Below are 19,344 nucleotides of genomic sequence, written 5' to 3'. Positions count from 1 at the left end.
TCGGCCGCAGGAACGCACTCTTTGCACCCTGGTCCTAGTGATCGTCCATAAATCTGCCAGCTTCAATGACCAGAAGAAAAAAGAATCGCAGTTTGTGGCTGCTCTGGAGGAAGGAAGGACCTTTGCTGTGCGGCGGGAGGGCCTTCCTTCCTGTGGCCCTCCAGACATCTCTAGTCCCCTTGCCTTTATAAACATCTCAGGTGGTTGCACGTAGCTCTACCGACTTTTAATACAGCCTTTTTTAGTCTACTTATATTTTTACCCCATAGATATATTTTATGGCAGACAGAAACATTTTCTTTCCCTACTGTGATTCCTTTAAATGTCTTCTTTGCACATGTGCACTAGTCTGTGAGTTAGTTGGGGCGGCTGTGGCTCCGTTAGTACCTCCACTGTGAAGGTTGCCAGTTTGATTCCCAGCACTCACCCCCATCCGCATAAGCCATGGGCAAGACACCAAACCCCAAGTTGTTCCCTACGGCCTGTTCAGCACCTTGCATGGCAGCTCAGCCATAAATTTGCTTCCATGCGAAGTGCTTTGAAACTGCAAGGTGTGAATACTCATTGCCGCTATTATGTTTACGTAGCGCTTAGCTTTTTCATGTAGTGCAAAGTGTCAAGCACAATATCTTTTTCAGAATTTATGGTCGGAGATCACATTTTTCTGAAAATTTCAAAAACACTTTGTCACTAAATAATGAATAATTGAATTTTTTTTTTTCGCAGTAGCTAAAGTTAGAGGTTCGGAGATGCATTATCTCATTGAAGATCTCCCCAGGCAGGCAGACAGTAGCATACATGCCAGCAATTTCTGGTGTGTGTGCAGGTGACGCAGCTGGATCTCCATGGAGACAGACAGCCGGCCGCGATCGGCAAGGACGGCCTTCGCCCAGGTAACCAACCCGAGCGACAAATCCCAGATCGTCTCACTGCTCCGTTAAAAGATCTGTAAGGACGGCGAAGGCTGTCGGGGGAAAGTTCAACGGACTCTCCACCCCCACCCGGTGGTGGTTTCACAAACAATGGGATCCCAGCCTTTTCCAGACACTGTTGTCTAACACATCTGATAAATCGCAGAGGGGAAAAAAAGGACTCCCTTATCTGCCCTCATGGGTGATGATCTCATTTGTAATTGGCCTGATAATAACCATGTCATGTCGGAGAAAAAAAAAAAATGTTGTGCTCGCGTCAGAAATCGTCTTGGATGACACGGGGAATGTGTTAATCATCCTGTCCTAGTAGCTTTCTGACATTTGCCTCACTGAACAAGCTTTAAGAAGCGTAATGACAAAACATTTTAAACTCATCGAAGACTGCCAGGTGTTGTCCGTGCTTCTGGGTACGCACATGGTTAATCCCGGTGTCCATCTCTGATTATTTTATCTTGTTATCCAGACAGGATACAGATATCCAGAGCTGCCGTGAAAAAGCTTCCTGCAAAACCCGCCTGGAAAGTCCCTCTCAGAGTCTGCACCCCTGCCCACTGCAAAGTAAGACGGATAATCATTGTTATCATGTGCCACGTGTGCACAGCAATTTTTGAAGTTTAAAGAGATTAACTGTCGCAGAGTGTTTGATTCCAACAACACTGATTTCTAAGGACTCTCCATCTGTAAATACATTTTGGTTTAAATTAGTTTTAAATTGTAATTATGTGGTTTCAACTGCGGCCCTGCATCCTTTCAATAAAGGTATGAAGGGAGGTGGGTGGGTGGATATTAATGATTAATATAGTAATAATTCAATAATAATAAATGAATTACTCCTGCTCCACATTGCTGATTCGTAGGGTCATCAAACAGTTTTATTGATCATTTTGGGATTTCTTTATTATCCTCTTTTGGGCCGTGTATGTCTCCTTGCTCAGACATTCAGTCCGGTTTTTCGATTCAGGCATTCATCTCTCCTCTGACATTTTTTAATTTTATCTAGCTTATTTTTATGTATATTCACACTGTTGCCTTAACCAACTCAACAAATAATAATAATAATAATGATAATAATACATTTTATTTAAGGTGCCTTACTTGACACTCGAGGACTCTGTACAGGCATATACATATACACAAAACACAGATTTAAATGAAACAACAAAAATAAAAAAAATAAAAGTGAAAAAATTGTTAAAAGTAAAATAAATGAATAAATAAATAAATGTATAAGAGTGACTGAGCTTTTGGCATCAGGTGGAATAGGCCAAACAGAGGAGAAATTTGCACATTTTGTAAATGACAAAATGTCATCAGCTTTCAAAAAAAAACCAAATACTAGGGGGGCTATATTCTAAAAGGACGGTCTCATTTTAATTTAAATAGTGCCATTTCAGACAGGCCTGACCACTCTTTGGAGAGGCTTTTTCACTTTCCCTCTTTATTGTGGTATTATTCTTCAATGATTCATTATTTTGCTCTACATCAGGTCATTGATTAACTTTAAGCTTGTATTCTCCTTCTCTAGCCCTTCCTTCCTAGAGCAGAGCATCACAAGGAGGGAACACAGCACCAGAACCAGAGGTGATCAGAAATCCCCCGTCGATGTCGATGTAGTGTCGGTCCAGTATGCGTGTTTTGTGCTGAAGCCTGTTCTAACCGGTGCAGGTTTGGCCATCAGCCAATGGTCCAGCACCAGCTCTATCCCGGCCATTTGGACGTCTTCCTTCCTCCTGAGGAGAGACAGGAGCCACGTGAGGACCCCGGTCCTATGGAACCCTATCAACTGTAAGTGCGACCAAAACGGCCAGGAGTATGAGGACGACACTTGCACTGACCGTGCACGTCCCACTGGTGGGCCGACGTAGTGCAACACAGTGGTCTGATGTTGGTGACCTTTAACCCAAAGAGTTATGTTTTTTCCTAAAGCTAATGAAATAGTGTTTGTCTAACCCAGCCAATAACAGATTCATAAAAAATAATATGCAAAGATTTCCCCATAATGGTTGGTAGAAATCAGTGGAGTGGAGTGAAGTTCAAGGCTGGTAAGGCACTGACTCCTATACAATTTTATAGACTGAAAATACTGTAAATACTACTTAAAATAGTATTATTGACAACTGGTAATGTGTCATATCACATCAATGTTTCTCTCTCTGTCACTGACACACACACGCACACACACACACACCAGCACAAACATACACAGAAACATATTTGGCCTTGAAAGACCGTTATGGCAAGAGACAACAGATAGAGCAAATGTGTTTTCAACAATTCATACTTATTTGAAAAATAGTTTACAATTTTAATTATGACTCAGTGACAATGTTGTTTTTTTGTTTTTTTCAAATTGTTATGGGGTTTTAATACAGTTTTAATTCAGTTTTAATACAGGTTGCTCATCAAGAGGATAACAAGAAAGAGTAATTCACATAAGGTCAAATACTTAATGTATTAATAGCTTCATCTCAAATTTTTTGATAAAACTGAAAAACATGGGTGGTCTTAACTTTATTTGTGTACAAAGTCCATGTGCCTATCCATCCATCCATCCATCCACCTGGATGGATGGATGGGAGGCCCAGACCTCCCCCCCACCACCACCACCACATAGTCCAGCTCCTCAGGGGGGACCCCGAGGTGTTCCCAGGCCAGCCTGGAGTCATAATCTCTCCAGCGTGTCCTTGGTTCTTCCCCGTGGTCTCCTCCCAGATGGACATGCCCGGAAATTCTCCCCCGGAGGCGTCCAGGAGGCATCCTGACCAGATGCTTGAGCCACCTCATCGGACTCCTCTTGATGTGGAGGAGCAGCGGCGCTACTCCGAGCACCTCCCTGATGACCGGACTTCTCACCCTATCACTAAGAGTCTAGCCACCCTGCAGATGTAACTCATTTCGGCTGCTTCTCATTCTTTTGGTCACTACCCACAGCTCGTGACTATAGGTGGAGGTGGGAGCGTAGATCGCGTGGTAAATTGATAGCTTTGCTTTTTGGCTCAGCTCCTTCTTCACCACAACAGACCGGTACAGAGTCCAGATCTCTGCAGATGCCGCACCAATCCGCTTATCGATCTCCCGCTCCAATCCTCTCTTCACTCGTGAACAAGACCCCCAGACACTTGAACTCCTCCACTTGGGGCAACACTTCTTCCCCGACCCAGAGTAGGCATGCCGCCCGTTTCCGGTTGAGCGCCATGGTCTCGGATATGGAGGTGCTCATCCTCATCCTGGCCGCTGGTGTCCTTCAGGGTGGACCCTTAGGCATTCCACACCCAGGACAGCTAAAGATCTAGTCCCTCCACTGTGTCCTTGGCCTTCCCCACTCGGCTGCGAACCGTTCCAGTGAGAGGTGGAGATCATGGCCCGATGAAGCCAACAGAACCACATCATCTGCAAAAAGCAAAGACTCGATCCTGCAGCCACAAAACCAGATCCCCTCAACACCTTGGCTGCGCCTAGAAATTCTGGCAAGAAAAGTTATGAACAGAATCAGTGACAAATGGCAGCCCTGACGAAGTCCAATTCTCACCGGAAACGTGTCCGACTTACATCCGGCAATGAAGACCAAGCTCCAACACTGATCATACAGGGACTGAACAGCCCGTAGGACAGGGTCCAGTACCCCATACTCCGGCGGACACTGACAAATGCCTTCTCCAGGTGCATAAAACACATGTAGACTGGTTGGGCAAACTCCCATGCCCCCTCAAGAACCCTGCTGAGGGTTTAGAGCTGGTCCACCGTTCCACGACCAAGACGATAACCACACTGCTCCTCCTGGATCCGAGGTTCAACAACCCAGCGGAACCTCTTCTCCAGCGCCACTGAATAGACCTTACCAGGGAGGCTGAGGAGTGTGACAAGAGGCTACCCTCTTGTCCACCGGGTTGAATCCCAACATGCAGGAGCCAAGACGGGGGGCAAGCAATATCCCCACACCTGCCTGGTGCCTCTCACTGGCGGCAACTCCAGAATAAAAAGAGTCCAGCCCCTCTCAAGAAGTCGGGTTCCTGACCCCAGGCTGTGTGTCGAGGTGAGTCTGACTCTATCTAGTCGGAATCTCTCAGCCTCATGTACCAGCTTGGGCTCTTTCCCCATTAGAGAGGTGACATCCCATGCTCCAAGAGCCAGCTCCTGTAGCCGAGGATTGGACCGCCAAGGTCCCCTGCTCTGGCTACCGCCCAGCTCACAGTGCACCCAACCTCCTTTGCCCTTCCTGTGGGTGGTGAGCCCAGGGGAAGATGGACCCATGCCATTCCTTCGGGCTGTGCCCAGCCAAGCCCCATTGGTAAAGGCCCGGCCATGAGGCGCTTGCCTCCGAGCCCTAGGCCTGGCTCCGCGGGGGGCCTGGTGACCTGTGTCCCGGTAAGGGAAAACTGGGTCCAATGATTTTCTTCTTCATGGGGGTCTTCTGAGCCACACTTTATGTTGTCCCTCACCCGGGACCTGTTTGCCTTGGGTGACCCCTCCAGGGGCATAAAGAACCCGACAAAATAGCTCCCAGGATCACTGGGATACGCCATCCCCTCCACTACAGTAAGGGGGCAGCTCACGGAAGGGCCATGCACCTATCCTTCTCTAAGAAAAGCTCTCTTACCTTGTTGTAAAAGTCACCCTTATTTTATTTATATTATTCATTTGATTCTGTATTACCTATAGAAGGACAGCAGCAACAAGCGCCTGTGAGCTCATGTGCACAGTATTGTCTGAATCACCTCATGACTTTTTCTGCAGTTTATTGACCGATCAGCAGGAATAATTCTGTCACCCACTTACTTGAAAGACATTGGTACATAATAATATAATCTTTCTAAAAGCAATATATTGGTGATGTACTGAGAAATATAATCAAGAAGCAACACGCAGCCCACTTTGTGTGGGACAACTCATGCTGAAGAGAAGCTTACCTCGCCAATGCCTCGGGTGTCTGTTCTAATTGGAAATGCACAAATTCAGGGATTTTTAACAAAAATCTAAAAAAAAAATGATTGGAATCATACAGAAAATACATTTTAACACAGTTTAGACAGTTTTACACTCTTAAATACACTTAAATGTGTATTCTTGGGTTAGATTATTGAACTCATGGCAGGAATGTCTTTGATTTTGCCACCTGACTGTTCGCATCAAACCTATAACATAATTTATTTTATGGCTCTGTGGCATCATAGATAATGTTAGATGAATTCCCTTTTGTTGTCAGACTTTCAACTGTAAAACGCAGTTTCAAAATCTGTCACAAACAAACACCACTCTGAAGGCAGGTCTCCTCTCTAATAAAAGTTATGGAATCCATAATAGCTTTAGTGATGGCCAGCAGTTAGCTTCACCATGGTTTCGATACCTATCACAAATAGTTTGAAATCAAAGAAAGAATGGTGGTATAGTACATTTTCTCTGATGGTAAGATGATGCAGATTGCGATTTTCACCTTATCTTAAAAAGATTCATGAAAAAAAAGGATTTAAAAGAAACTGTGCAAGAACGGCTAGCCTGTACTCCCTTCACAATATTTGTTTCCAGTGGTAACAGCTGAATTTGGCCTGAATCGGTCATGTAACTCAGCTGGATTGCTGAGGTAGATGGAAACAGTCGAGCCAGAAGATAACGCGTTTACTCATTTTCTAATGTGATGCTGCGATGATTGGATTGCCTGCATCCCACACGGACTGCCACCTGTTTCACCACAAATATAGACTGGATATATAAATTGTATCTATTGCAGTCCACAAACAAACACACCACATGCAGGCTAACTATCAGCTAACCTCTTTTTGTTTACAAGCGCAAAGACAATGCTCTAAGAGTTCTGCAGCCGTAGCTACGAGGTCCTGCTCCTCGCTTGCTGTCTCCAGCTGCGTTTTGTGTTCGACAGAGTGGCGGCAGCTCGCTGTGAATACCTTCAGCGGAGACAGGAGGCCAGCCAGTACAAGCTGAGAGCCCAGAAGCAGCTGGTAGGAAAATGCTCAAGCTTCGTGTATACACCACATACCTAAGCCTACGTCTGGAAACCCAACCAGACACCATTCCATTCCTAAACTCCTGTTTAATTGTTTAATTTTTCATATAAAATCAGAGGTGTTAAATGGTTTTACCTCCCACAGGCACTCAGATGGATCCATTTCATGCTTCCAATTTGGTAACCATAAAGATATTACACAAACTTGTAAACGTCATTCAGACAGAACTAAAACCAAACTCGCTTGCAGACTTTAGCGTCCTCCAGTGGTAGCATGAAAAACACAGTTAGGTGTAACAAAAGAAAAAGAAAAAGAAAAAGAAAGAGAAGTTGATTTTCTGGTATTTTCCCAGAGCTACCGAATGTGGCATTTTGAACAAGATTTCATACGGCGCCTGCCTCCATCATCATCTCGAACACTTCCAAAAGAAGTTAAATAAAATTGCTTTTACCATTGTCTTTGATTTATAAGATAACATGACATTTCAATTTTCAAATACAAAAAAAAAAAATACAATATGAATACCTTTATTCAAAATACAAGTTCTGTAAATGAGTGACTAAATGGTAATAATAATTTAATTTCTTAATTCTTAAGACCTTAAAACACTTTATAGCCTTAACTTTGACACTTTATATTTTATTTGTATTTCTTCTTCTCCTTCCTTCCTACTATTATCTATTATTGTTATGTTTTACTTGAAACTCTGGCACAACAATGTCCTTCGGGATAAATAAAGTTGTTATTATTCTTATTCTTAATAATAAATTAATAATATAAATAATGAATACAAGTGGTTGCATCAATAAATTTGCACCCTTATTAGACCTATTTGGTATTATCATTATCAATATTAATTGGGCATTGGGAATCAATGTGAGCTTTTCCATTTGATGAGTTAATAGTAAAAATTAGGTACTATAATTATATTTAAGGTGAATTTTTTCTGGATTTTTTGGCGTCCTCTGGAGGCGACAGCGCCCTTAGCATTATCCGATATTGCCTAGCGGGCCAGCCGCCTCTGTATTCTCCACTTTTGTGACATGGAAACCCCTCTTTCTCTTGCGGTCAGGGTCTGCGTCCTTGTACAGCCGAGGGTGACCGGAAACAACATGGTCATGGCCGGGACGAGGGGCGGCATGTACCTCAACACACACCTCAGGACAAGCGGCAGGAGAGGCAGCAGGTACTAGCCTGCACCTGTCGTCCTAGAAACAATAAACAGAAATGTGAACAAAATCAAAACACGCTGTTATTTCTGCATTAAAGTGTGACTTATTAGATTTATTTTGGCCCTTGAGTCCCAAAAGCGTCGACTGCTGGAGTCACAAATACAAACGGCTTCCTCTAGAGGCACAAACCTGTACACAAACCTCATAGTCACTCTAGAGTTCACCCATGAATGTCCAAGTAGTGTGTGTGTGTGTGTCTGTGTGTGTTTGCAGGAGTACTTGCGTCAGCTGGATCTAATCAGACGACAGTATCAGCAGGAGATGAGAGAGATGAGGCAGCGGGCTGCAGCAGAGACACACACGCCGGTAAGACGATGGTAACAGTGATAAAAACCCGCTAAATGTGTTTGTTTTTTAAATCCAGCCATTTCCTTATTTTTACCACAAGCAGTGATGCAGAGCGAGATCTCCGTACGTCATAACCATCTCTTTAAGCAGGTTCATGCTCTACAGAAAGAAGGGACCTTTGTGGTGGTGAAGGCCAAAGATCAAGAACCTCTAGGAGGCAGCAAGGAGCTGCAGGAAGCCCAGCCTGTAAATTTGAATACTCTCATTGTGAATAATCACTGTTGATGGATATTTGAACTCCTGTCATACGGTGAAGTCACCTGCATGGACAAACATCTCAGTATCTCTTGTGACTCTGGTCAGGACATGGAAGCGGCTTTGGAGCAGATCAGAGAGGAGAGCTTGGACAGGACAGAGGTGGATGGAAAGCACAAAGACAAGGTGAACTCACGCCTGCCAGTTCACCTGAAACCTGCTGACTTAAATCTCTGCCCCAAAAGAGGCAGAAAATCATTATCTACACCTTTTATCATGTACTGATGGTCATGGGGTTGGAGCCCCATACTGTCATCTTGGACCAGTCACCTGTCAATCACAGGGCTACACACAGACACAAACAATCACCCTCTCATTTATATGTTATGTAGAAATATATAACCATTCACCCTGTCATTCATACATCCATCCACCTGGCAATGGAGGTTCTTCAAAGAATCTTCTGCAATTTCCTGGACTGTGGGAGGAAACCAGAGAACCCAAGAAAACCTACTGTGTTTACATGAGACCAGCTGATTTACATTGCTGGCCCACAAAAGTAGAAAACTTATATTCTTCAAATTCACTCATTCATTCATTATCAATAGTGCTTATCCTGCAGTCATGGCTGTTTGGGGGGCCAGAGCCTATCTCAGCTGGGCAAGGGGCGGGGCTCACCCTGGGCCGGTCGTCTGTCAATCACAGGACCACCAATAGAGACAATTCATTCACGTCATACAGAGACATACAGCTATTCACCCTCTTATTCATTTACCCTAAAGACATACAACCATTCACAGACATGCAAACATTCACTCTCTCACTGGTGGTCAATACAGACATAGAAACCTTCACCCAGCCATTCATTCGCACAGAGAAATACAACCATTCACTTTCTCTCTGACACATCCTGGCACATCTGCAGCATGTTTTTGGACTGTGGGAGGAAACCAGAGAACCTGTCGGAATTGAGCCAAAGACCGTCCTGCCCTGAGGTTGAAATGCTAACCGTCATCTGTTTTTATCAATTTTCAGTGATTGTCACTGTGAGTGTGGAGGAGGCCATTATCTTTCTACAAAAAGCTCATTTCTGAATTTTGCTTCCTCTTTTGTTCTGTGCACACAAACAGTCAAAAAAAGGAAATAGCTTTTTCCCCATCAAAATAACCCGTAGAGCTAAAATACCGAAAAGTTTAACTTGCAAAAACCCTTTGTTTTGTTGTACTTTCTGCAGAGGGGAATCATGTTTGAGATCCGGTTGGATGATGGAGAAGAGGTGAAACACGGCGAGGAGGAGGGAGGAGACAAGCTGGAGAAAAGATGGGAGGACACGAGGAGATGGGACAAGGAGATGGAAGACGAGGAGAGCCCGGAGGTGTTGGTGAGAAACTGGCAACGCAAAAATCGGGAATCAAATTTAAACCCTTTTTTTTTTAAATGTCTCTCTCCGACCCTTCCAGGAGGTGGATGCGCTAAACCAGATCCTGAGCGATCAGGAAGGGGAGAGGTTGAAGCAGAATGATTGGACAGAAGGGAAGAGAGGGTGGAGCCAGAGGACCCCTTGCACTCTGCTGGAGGTGCTCGCCAACATGGACGTCACTTCAGTTTATAGCACTTCGATGGAGGCTGAACAAGGTGCGGCAAAAAGAAAAAATATATACACATATATAGATTTTTTTTTTTTTTTCTGACAACATTTTGAAACTCCCATATAAAGGGCCCGAAAGATAACTAGCAATATTTAATATTTTATCATAAGCCGAAAAAATATCTTAAAAAAAAACAAAACAAAAACGGGTAAATACTTTTGTAAACAATCACACAAAGCTATAAAATGTATTCCCACATATGTCTTTTACCAAAGACAGGAGTCAGCAACTCAGGCAGCTCTTTGATCCGTCTGAAATTAACATGTATTTAAATTGATTTAATTTCTAGTTTGTTCATTTTGAAATTTGAAGATTATGGTGATCTTGTAAATAATGTTAAAACATGTTAAAATACTTTTGTTGCTCGTTGCTCTTTCTGCACTCGGTAGTAGGATGACAGCACACAGAGACGATGGCATTTTTGGATTGCTGCCGGTAGATAATTTAAATTTTTTCGCTCATAAATACAAGAAGGACTCCAATACGCATTGAGTATCTTGAGTATTGAGTATCTAATTTTGTTATTCTGCAGTTGTTCACTGATTTAAAAAAATGCAACACATATATTAATTATAAGCATAAAGGCAAAAAAAAAACATCATATGCCGTGTTAATTCATTTTAAATTTCAAAAGGGTCGTATGGCTCTTGGTGTTTTCTTTACTGTGGAGAAATGGGTGATAAAGGTTGCCAACCCCTGACCTTCGCTGCATGTTTGCAGCTTAAAATCGTGAATGGTGAAACGCGGCTTTCTCCATGATGTCACTGTGCCTGCAGGTGAAGAGGAAGAGGAGGGTCGCAGGCAGTGGGTGGAAGGATCCCCCGCATCTTTGCTTGACGCCCTCGCTCAGGCCGACTTTGCATCGTCCGCGTCAGACTCTGTGACGGCGACAGCTGGACCACCGTCGCCGTGGGACTCAGTGGATGAAGCAGGAGATGAAGAATCTGATGTGGAAATGGACGAAGAGCGCCTGGAGCCGAGGTCGGACGACGAAGACACGTACGTGAACACACTCGGCTGCTAACGGGTGCACATTTGATCTTGATCAGCATTATAAAATTTACAACTAAAAATATTAAAATTAAAAAAAAACAAAAACAAATTGCTGTTTAGAAGTATTCATACTTTAATTAAATAACATTCACTTTTTTCCAGGATTACGTGCACAACTACTACTCCCAACTTCCCCTTCAGCTACAGATTTTGATCTTACGAAATGTTTCATATTTTGGTCTCACATAGCGGAAAAAAAGGGGGGAAATGCACTCGAAAGGTTCGGTTGTCATTAAAGTGAATCAAACACAAGGTCTGTTTGTGTGTATTTTCTACACACAATTTCATGCAACTGAGATGACCCTCCTTGAAAATGTCTTTAAATCTGACCGCCTTGGTTCATCATATCCTGGATATTCCCATTTTGTCGTAAAACGTTTTCCAGATAGTTTCAATCTGCTTTTCCTCTCCTCAGGAACTTTGAGGAGTCAGAGGACGAGCTGAGAGAGGAGGTGGCCGACTCCATGAGAAACCTGTTATTCCTGGAGGATACCGGGGATTCGGCAGGTCCTCAGACGCCGCACGAAATGGAACAGCCGTGCAGTGACGACATTGTTAGGTTCGAGTGTCCAGGCGAGTCCCAGACAGACGACACGATATGAAACGCCCCCCAAATCCTCCCTCGGAAACCATCGGGTTTTCAGTTCTTTATTCTGTGTGCATCTGTTTGCTTTATTTAGCTTAAAAGTGACGGCAAAGACGGATCACAACCGTGACTGAAACCGTCTTGTCCCTTCAACAATACCCACTCTTGAGATGAACAAAAATTGAACAGATTTTGGTCTATCTGTAAGCACAGATTTAAATATTAATAATATATATTTTTCACAACATGTCACAAATGATCATCCTTCCATGCCTGGATCTAATCACAAGGAATGTAACATTTACAATCAGTTAATCTGGTCGGCATTGAACCCAAACACAGTGGGCTTCTGAAAAGACACCAAGTAAAGACCGCGTTTCTTCAACTGGCAGCACCGTAGAAAAAAAAACAACAACAACGATCGCCGTTATTTATAACTGACAATCACGACAAAAGCCTTCAAGACTTGATGGGAGTCAAGAGGGAATATAGAAGTTCTAGAAGAGGGGGTTGATGAAGGAGCAACAGCGAGTGCTTAAAAGAAGAGCTCTGAAAGGTTGAGGACGAGGATGCTGAAGCTGTCAGGTGTTCCATCCCCGGCCAAGAAACCCATTATCCCGATGGTCTTTCCGTGCGATACGAAATTTGCTGCGTGCACCGGGACCGTCCTGGATATGTTTTAACACTGGGTGAACATCACGGACAAATTTAGCGTTTGTGAGTTCCAGCTTTCTTGCTCTGATTATTTTCATCCCTTATTACTAATTTACGCCCATTAAGCGGAGAAACCGGGCTTACACCAGAACTATCTGTTCACTAACAGCTTTAAGCACGTTTTTTTGACAGCGGATGTTGACCTGATCGACCTCCGACCGCACGCAGCTTTACAAAACACGCCGGGCGTCTGTTTTTATCGCTCCAATTTACTCAGCAGAGTTTCTGTCGCAGCCAAGAAACAGACCTCAAACTCCTGGTCGGAGAACCGTTGCACGGAGCGACGGGCGTTGCGTCGTATCTCCATTCGAGCTGCCGGTGTCAGGGATAGGATGGTTTCCATGGCGGCGGCGTAGCTGTCCTCGCTGTCCGCCAAGAAGCCAGTCTGTTGACCCTCGTATGGGACCACAATGTCGAGCTTCGGTCCACCGGACTTGTGGGCCAGAACGATGGTGCCCGCAGCCATGCACTCCACCACGCCTGCACACACACATACATACACACACACACACACACACACGGGTAAAAAAAGGCATACCAATGTCCCACTGCTAGCATTTCACACTTAAAGTCCTAGCAAGTTAGCAAGCTGAATTAATTTATCAGTGTTTTCAACGGCTCATTATCTTCACAGAATTGACAACATACATGCGGGAAATCCAGCGCTATTACTGTGACATTGTGCATTTTAAAATCTAGTTTAAATTTTTAGATTTGACTTTCAACAGTAAAAGGTTACCGCAGGGGCTTTTCATTTCAAGTGTGACTCCCTGCATCTTCCGGTTCTGGTTTTGACTGTTTTTAAGTTTCATTCGACCTCATTTGCATAAAAGAAACTCAACGGGACTGATGTTTCTTTGCTCTGTGTGTCCAAACTCAACGTTCCAAATGTTCATGATTTAATTTCCCGTTGCATTTCTGCGTGATCTCAATCCAGAAGCCTTATGATAAGTATGCATGGCTCTGCGCCTAATTATAATCGGAGCAGAACAGGAAGTGCGACATGGGAACTGAGAACCCTCTTATAACTTCATTTTTTTGTCTGCTAATCTGGTTAATCTAAGGCAAACAGCATTCTCATTCACTAATTGACTTCCTCTGAATTAAGGGAGAAAAATTTGTACATTGGAAAGTAGTCATCTCAATTATTTATTTTAAGTTGCCTCGAAAAGACCTTGGGACATTGAAGGGGAATTTAGCTGTGCCGCAATCCAGATGATTCTTAACTCAAATAGCTGTCATTTTGTAAAATCCAAAGCCTGATTGTTCTCAAGTATAAGATAAAGTGAAAGTAGTTCTGCCGCTGCTTCTCACCGATTCCGAAGTGTTCGTTCCACATGGTGTGCAGACCGATGGTGGCGTCCACCAGGCCTCTCTTCAGCTCCTCGAACGGCACGTTGAGCCTGAAGTCGACACGGTCCTCCACGCCCAACTCCTGGCAGAGACCCCGCAGCATCAGCACCCTCTCCTCATCCTCTGCATTCCTGCAGCCGCCGATTAGCACAAGCCGCAGGGATTCCCGGCCTCCGGGACCCCCGCCCCTCCTGTCCAGCAGCTTGCAAAACGCTTTTATCTGCAGCCGGTGATCCTTCTCAGGCCGGAACTGACCCACCGACACAATGGAATGGCACTTCCTGTCTCCCGCTCCCTCCGTTTCGCTTCCCAGCTCCCGCCCCAGCTTTTCCCAGCCCTCCTCCGAGTCGTCTTCGTCCTCGTCCTCCAGCGGGACGTCCAGGAACGCTCTGACGTCGCAGGGCGGGTAAACAACGCTGGTCCGGCTCGGGGAGCGCCACAGCGCCAGTATGTGTCCCAGCGTCCAGGTGGAGTTCACCATGACGACATCGCTGCAGGAGCCGGCCAAGCCGTACAGCAGGGCGAAGCAGCAATAATACAGCACCTTCGCCGCACTCAGGATCGGGTTTCGCGAGATGAAGTCGGCATTGTTAAAGCTGGAGGACAGAGGGATACAAGAGGACATGGGTTTTCATTGAATTAAGACCCAAACAAACATCAAGAATCAAGTAATCCATTCACAAGACAACGACTTTTCATCCCCGGGTAATTTCAACTGCACTTCCAAAAGCTTAGATATCCTGCTGTGTGTGTGTGTGTGTGTCTCACCTTGGGTTCCTCTCTCTGACCACCGACAGCATGTCGGTGCTGACCGTGGGATAGTGGACGTAGCTCGCCACCATACAGCCCCCCAGGTAGCGGAAGATGGGCAGCGTGAAGGCGTAGCCCATTGAGTCCACGTAAAGATCCGGGACGAGAGTTGTCAGAGCTTCCCAGCCTGGTATGTACGTACACACATGCGCACACACGCGCACACACACACACATCAGCACCGAAACTCAGAGCTGCACTTCACATTGTGATGAGACACACAAACTCTGGATTCCCTAAGAAATTACTTGTATACTCATAGATTATATATAGAATATAACTTCATGTACCGCTATTGTATTTTTTTAAACAGATTGCTTCTCACCAAGGAACATGGAGCCGGCGCTCTGGCCCAGCAGGGTGAAGTGGGGGTAAGATGCCGCCTCCACCAGCCCGCGATGGCGCAAGAAGATGAAGGTGACGGGCCGGGGAAGCGTGATGTTGAAACGCAGTCGAGCTCGTTCCAGAATCTGCTCGCCAGTAACTCCCTGGTCACCGGTGTAAACCACGAAGGACACGCTCGGGTATCTGTCTTGCAGAAAGAGGGAGGGGGGAGGCAACATCTGTTTAAGTTTCTGTGTCGAACTATAATGCAGTGAACTTAAGGGATCTTATGTGACAATTTAATAAGGATGTATCACTGTTTATCACTGTAACATCACAAAACAAGATTCTAAAAAAAAAACAAAAAAAAAACAAAACACTGCACGATAGTTATCAAGAGCTGGTCAGCTGAAAATGTGATGTACAGAAGTCCCTTGTTTATCACAGGGGTTACGTTCCAGAACCAGCGATAATAAAGAAAAATCTGCAATATAGCAACCGCATTTTTTGTTTTATTATCTATATATACTTAGAGCTTTAATGACCTTTCCCCCATCACTTTTATTTACCTTTCCCATACTCTTATAAACACTTCCTGTACTAGTAAACAAACAGTGATTGCGCGCTAGAGAAAGATGCTATGATCGCTTTGCCAATCAGAGCCCAGGACACAGAATACCATGCTCTGGTTGCTGGCCACCCTTGGCAACGCTTATTTTACAATAAAATAATTGAAATAATAAATATATGAAAATACATCCCCTCCGTGAGCTGCCACCTGACCGTGGTGGAGGGGTTCACGTGTCCCAGTGATCCTGGGAGCTATGTTGTCGGGATCTTTATGCCCCTGCAGGGGTCACCCAAGGCAAACAGGTCCAAGGTGAGAAACCACACAAAGTGTGGCTCAGGAGACCCCCATGAAGAAGACAATGATTGGACCCAGTTTTCCCTTGCCTGGACGCGGGTCACTAGGGCCCACCCCCGGAGCCAGGCCCAGGGGCGGGGCTCTGTGATGAGCGCCTGGTAGCAGGGCCTTCACCCATGGGGCCCAGCCAGGCACAACCCAAAGGAACAACATGGGTCCCTCTTCCCCTTGGCCCTTCCTGTGGCCAAGGGGGTCATGCGGTGTGAGCTGGGGAGTAAAAGGAGCAGGGGACCATGGCCGTCCGATCCTCGGCTGCAGAAGATGGCTCTTGGAACATGGAACGTCACCTCTCTGGCAGGGGAGGCGCACGAGCTGGTGCGTGAGGCTGAGAGATTCCGACTGGATGTAGTCGGACTCACCTCAACACACAACGTGGGGTCTGGAACTAGGCCTCTCCAGAGGGGCTGGACTCTTTTTTTTTTATTTTAGAGTTGCCCCCGGTGAGAGGCACCAGGAAGGTGTGGGCATATTGACTGCCCTCTGTCTCGACGCCTGCACGGTGAAGTTCAACCTTGTGAACGAGAGGGTAGCCTCTCTCCGCCTTCAGGTGGTGGGACGGGCTCTGACTAGCGGGGCTAATAGAGAGCTCTCTGACCGGGGACATTCGACTGGGAAACTTCAACGCACACATGGGCAACGACAGTGCGACTTGGAAGGGCGTGATTTGATTCCAAGCTGTGTTTTGTAATTGGACTTCTGTGCTCGTCACAGATTGTCCATAACAAACACCATGTTCAGGAAAAAAGGTGTCCATATGTGCACTTGGCACCAACACACCTTAGGCCACAGTTCTTTGATTGACCTTGTGGTCATATCATCAGACTTGCGACTGCATGTCCTGGACACTCAGGTGAAGAGAGGGGCGGAACTGTCAACTGATCACCGCCTGGTGGTGAGCTGGCTCCAATGGTGCCTAAAACGTTATAGATCAGTGGAAGGAATACTTCCGAGACCTCCTCAACCCCGTTGGAATGCTTCCCGATGAGGAATGCGGGCCGGGGACTCTGGAGCGGTCACATCTATTTCCGGGGCTGAAGTTGCTGAAGCAGTCAAAAAGCTCTTCAGTAGCGAGGCTTCGGGTCTGGATGTGGTCCGCCCTGGGCTCCTCAGGGCTCTGGAGGCTGTAGGGCTGTCCTGGCTGAAAGGCCTCTGTGCATTGTGTGGATGCCACTGGACTGGCAGACCGGGGTGATCCCCCTTTTTAAAAAGATGGGTCAGAGGGATCAGAGGTTGTGCTCCAAATACAGGGGGATCACACCCCTCAGCCTTCCTGGTAAGGTTTACTCAGCGGTGCTAGAGGAGATTGTCCATCAGGTCGTTGAACCTCAGATCCAGGAGAAGCAGTGTGTTTTCATCCTGGCCATGGATCAGTGGAGTAGCTCTATACCCTCAGCAGGGTCCTCAAAGGGGATGGGAATTTGACCAACCAGTCCACAAGTGTTTTGTGAATCTAGAGAAGGCATTCGACCATGTCCCGTGGACAATCCTGCGGGGAGTGCTCCGGGAATATGGGGTACAAAACCTTATATGGGCTTTTCAGTCCCTGTATGATAGGATTTGGTGCTGGGTCTGCATTGCCGGTTGTAAATCGGACCCATTTCCGGTGAGAGTTGGAATACGCCAGGGCTGTCACAGATTCTGCTCATAGCTTTTATGGATAGAATTTCTAGGCACAGCCAGGGCGTCAAAGGGATCCAGTTTGGTGGCCAAAGTCTCTGCTTTTTGCAGATGATGTGGTGCTGTTAGCTTAATCAGGCCATGATCTCCAGCTCTCACTGGAGCGGTTCACAGCCGATTGGGGAAGACCAAGGACACAGTGGAGGAACTAGGTCTTTAGCTGTCCTGGGTGTGGAATGCCTAAGGGTCCCCCTGAAGGACACCAAGGCAGGGGAGATGGGGGTCTGGGCCTCACTGCTCTAGCTGCTGCCCTCAAGACCCAACACCAGATGAGCAGTGGAGGAGGGATGGATGGATGGAATCACGGATTAAGAATACAAAGATAGAATTTTATATCACACATTTTTCACTGTTCTATGGGCTTTTGCATATCTTATATCACAGATCCTTAATCTGCAGAGTGAGACCAGGAAACCTGCTTTTTGAATATTTTGCTTCTGCATAAAAAATCCAGAAGATATCTTTTATAATTAAAGCTAACTACCTCCTTAATTTACAAAAGAATAACTGCATAGCCACAAGTACAGGTGTAAGTGCACCAAGTTAAGTTGTTCTCTTTGTTTTTAAAGTCAACATTAGCAATACTACAATAGTTATTGTTTCCAGTTCCAGCAGGGTTGGTAATCACAACCATTAAACCTTAACTTGCTGCTGAGGAGAGGACTATTAGTCTAGGACTTTGCTGAGACGACGTACCGTCGCATGAGGGCTTTCAGAGAGCACCAGAGGACACGCTCCCCTCCTCCACCAGCGTTGCAGTATGGATGGAAGAAAGCCACCGTGGGCCCGCCATCCTGGGCGCGGCGGGCCCTCTGGCGACTCTGCAGCCACACGCGGATCCCCAGCAGGAGCAGCAGCAGGACCAGGGTCAGCAGCAGGCTGAGGTACATACATGGTAGGACCAGGGACCACAGCAGTCTGGGGGGAGGGAGGGGGAGCCATATTTATAAAAAGTAGAGATGGTTTTGAGGGAACTTAATTCTCAAGTTATTATTTTCATTCAAATAAATGATGGTACTTATACCCCAATCATTATGTAATTTATAAACCGCACTCCCAAACTTGTTTTATGTTGAATTATTATCAAAAGGTCTTCAAGATACTAGCAATGTTGCACAAACCGCTGTTTATCCAGAGATAAAATGTCAACATTACAAGTCCCATTTTAAATTAGGTAGATGCAATATATAAATATATATTCTGAATAATTATTGCTTTTTTACATTATTTACCAAACTTCAAATTTAGAAATCATATTAACTTTTTCAGTATTTGTGAAAGTAATTAAATCAACAGCGACGAAAGAGATACAAGTGAAATGCACAAAACGTTGGCGTATTTAGCTTAGCCAGCTAGCTTCTAGATAGGCTAACGTCAACTTGGCTCTCTGAAAACGAAATATCAGGTTTTTTCCGGGGACGACGAATTACTGTTCGAGACGAGGCTTGGTGGCGAAATTTACCGCATTAAATCACAGAAACACGGGGCGAGGCTGTGATGATGGTGGTGGTGGTTTCCGTGGTAGTATCCGTGCTCCTCCATTTTGACAGCAAAACACTCCACGGACCACTACGACCTATGAGAAT

The 19,344-nt window shown here is 45.5% G+C and overlaps 2 protein-coding genes and 1 long non-coding RNA gene across 3 annotated transcripts in view; 2 read left to right on the top strand and 1 right to left on the bottom strand.

Annotated features, from left to right (window-relative positions):
* nek5 (NIMA related kinase 5) overlaps window positions 1-11,980 on the top strand; it is a 23,118-nt gene extending 11,138 nt beyond the window's left edge. Inside the window, exons 10-22 of the mRNA XM_086147775.1 lie at window positions 827-893; window positions 1,396-1,490; window positions 2,458-2,513; window positions 2,598-2,717; window positions 6,808-6,886; window positions 7,965-8,078; window positions 8,338-8,430; window positions 8,563-8,658; window positions 8,776-8,853; window positions 9,902-10,048; window positions 10,128-10,302; window positions 11,093-11,315; window positions 11,785-11,980. Of these exons, the coding sequence (XP_086003901.1) occupies window positions 827-893; window positions 1,396-1,490; window positions 2,458-2,513; window positions 2,598-2,717; window positions 6,808-6,886; window positions 7,965-8,078; window positions 8,338-8,430; window positions 8,563-8,658; window positions 8,776-8,853; window positions 9,902-10,048; window positions 10,128-10,302; window positions 11,093-11,315; window positions 11,785-11,971 (1,530 nt within the window). The 3' untranslated portion in view covers window positions 11,972-11,980. The remainder of the gene's footprint in view (window positions 1-826; window positions 894-1,395; window positions 1,491-2,457; window positions 2,514-2,597; window positions 2,718-6,807; window positions 6,887-7,964; window positions 8,079-8,337; window positions 8,431-8,562; window positions 8,659-8,775; window positions 8,854-9,901; window positions 10,049-10,127; window positions 10,303-11,092; window positions 11,316-11,784) is intronic.
* LOC147233193 (GDP-Man:Man(3)GlcNAc(2)-PP-Dol alpha-1,2-mannosyltransferase-like) lies at window positions 11,419-19,344 on the bottom strand. Its single transcript, XM_086147774.1, has 6 exons — window positions 19,221-19,344; window positions 18,455-18,676; window positions 15,158-15,360; window positions 14,791-14,959; window positions 13,984-14,618; window positions 11,419-13,149 (listed from the first exon to the last, which is right to left on the bottom strand). Exons 1-6 carry the CDS (start codon window positions 19,298-19,300, stop codon window positions 12,866-12,868), a joined length of 1,593 nt encoding a protein of 530 aa, XP_086003900.1. The 5' UTR covers window positions 19,301-19,344; the 3' UTR covers window positions 11,419-12,865.
* Window positions 13,022-15,619, top strand: LOC147233194 (uncharacterized). The gene is made up of 3 exons (XR_015106255.1): window positions 13,022-14,727; window positions 14,820-14,962; window positions 15,146-15,619. It is a non-coding gene; the product is annotated as an uncharacterized LOC147233194 (long non-coding RNA).

The sequence above is a fragment of the Fistularia commersonii genome, chromosome 6, assembly GCF_037954325.1.
Source record: "Fistularia commersonii isolate RoL2024-O1a breed Wild chromosome 6, RoL_Fcom_v1.0, whole genome shotgun sequence".
In the NCBI taxonomy this organism is placed as follows: Eukaryota; Metazoa; Chordata; class Actinopteri; order Syngnathiformes; family Fistulariidae; genus Fistularia; species Fistularia commersonii.
This window is presented reverse-complemented; position numbering and strand designations above follow the sequence as displayed.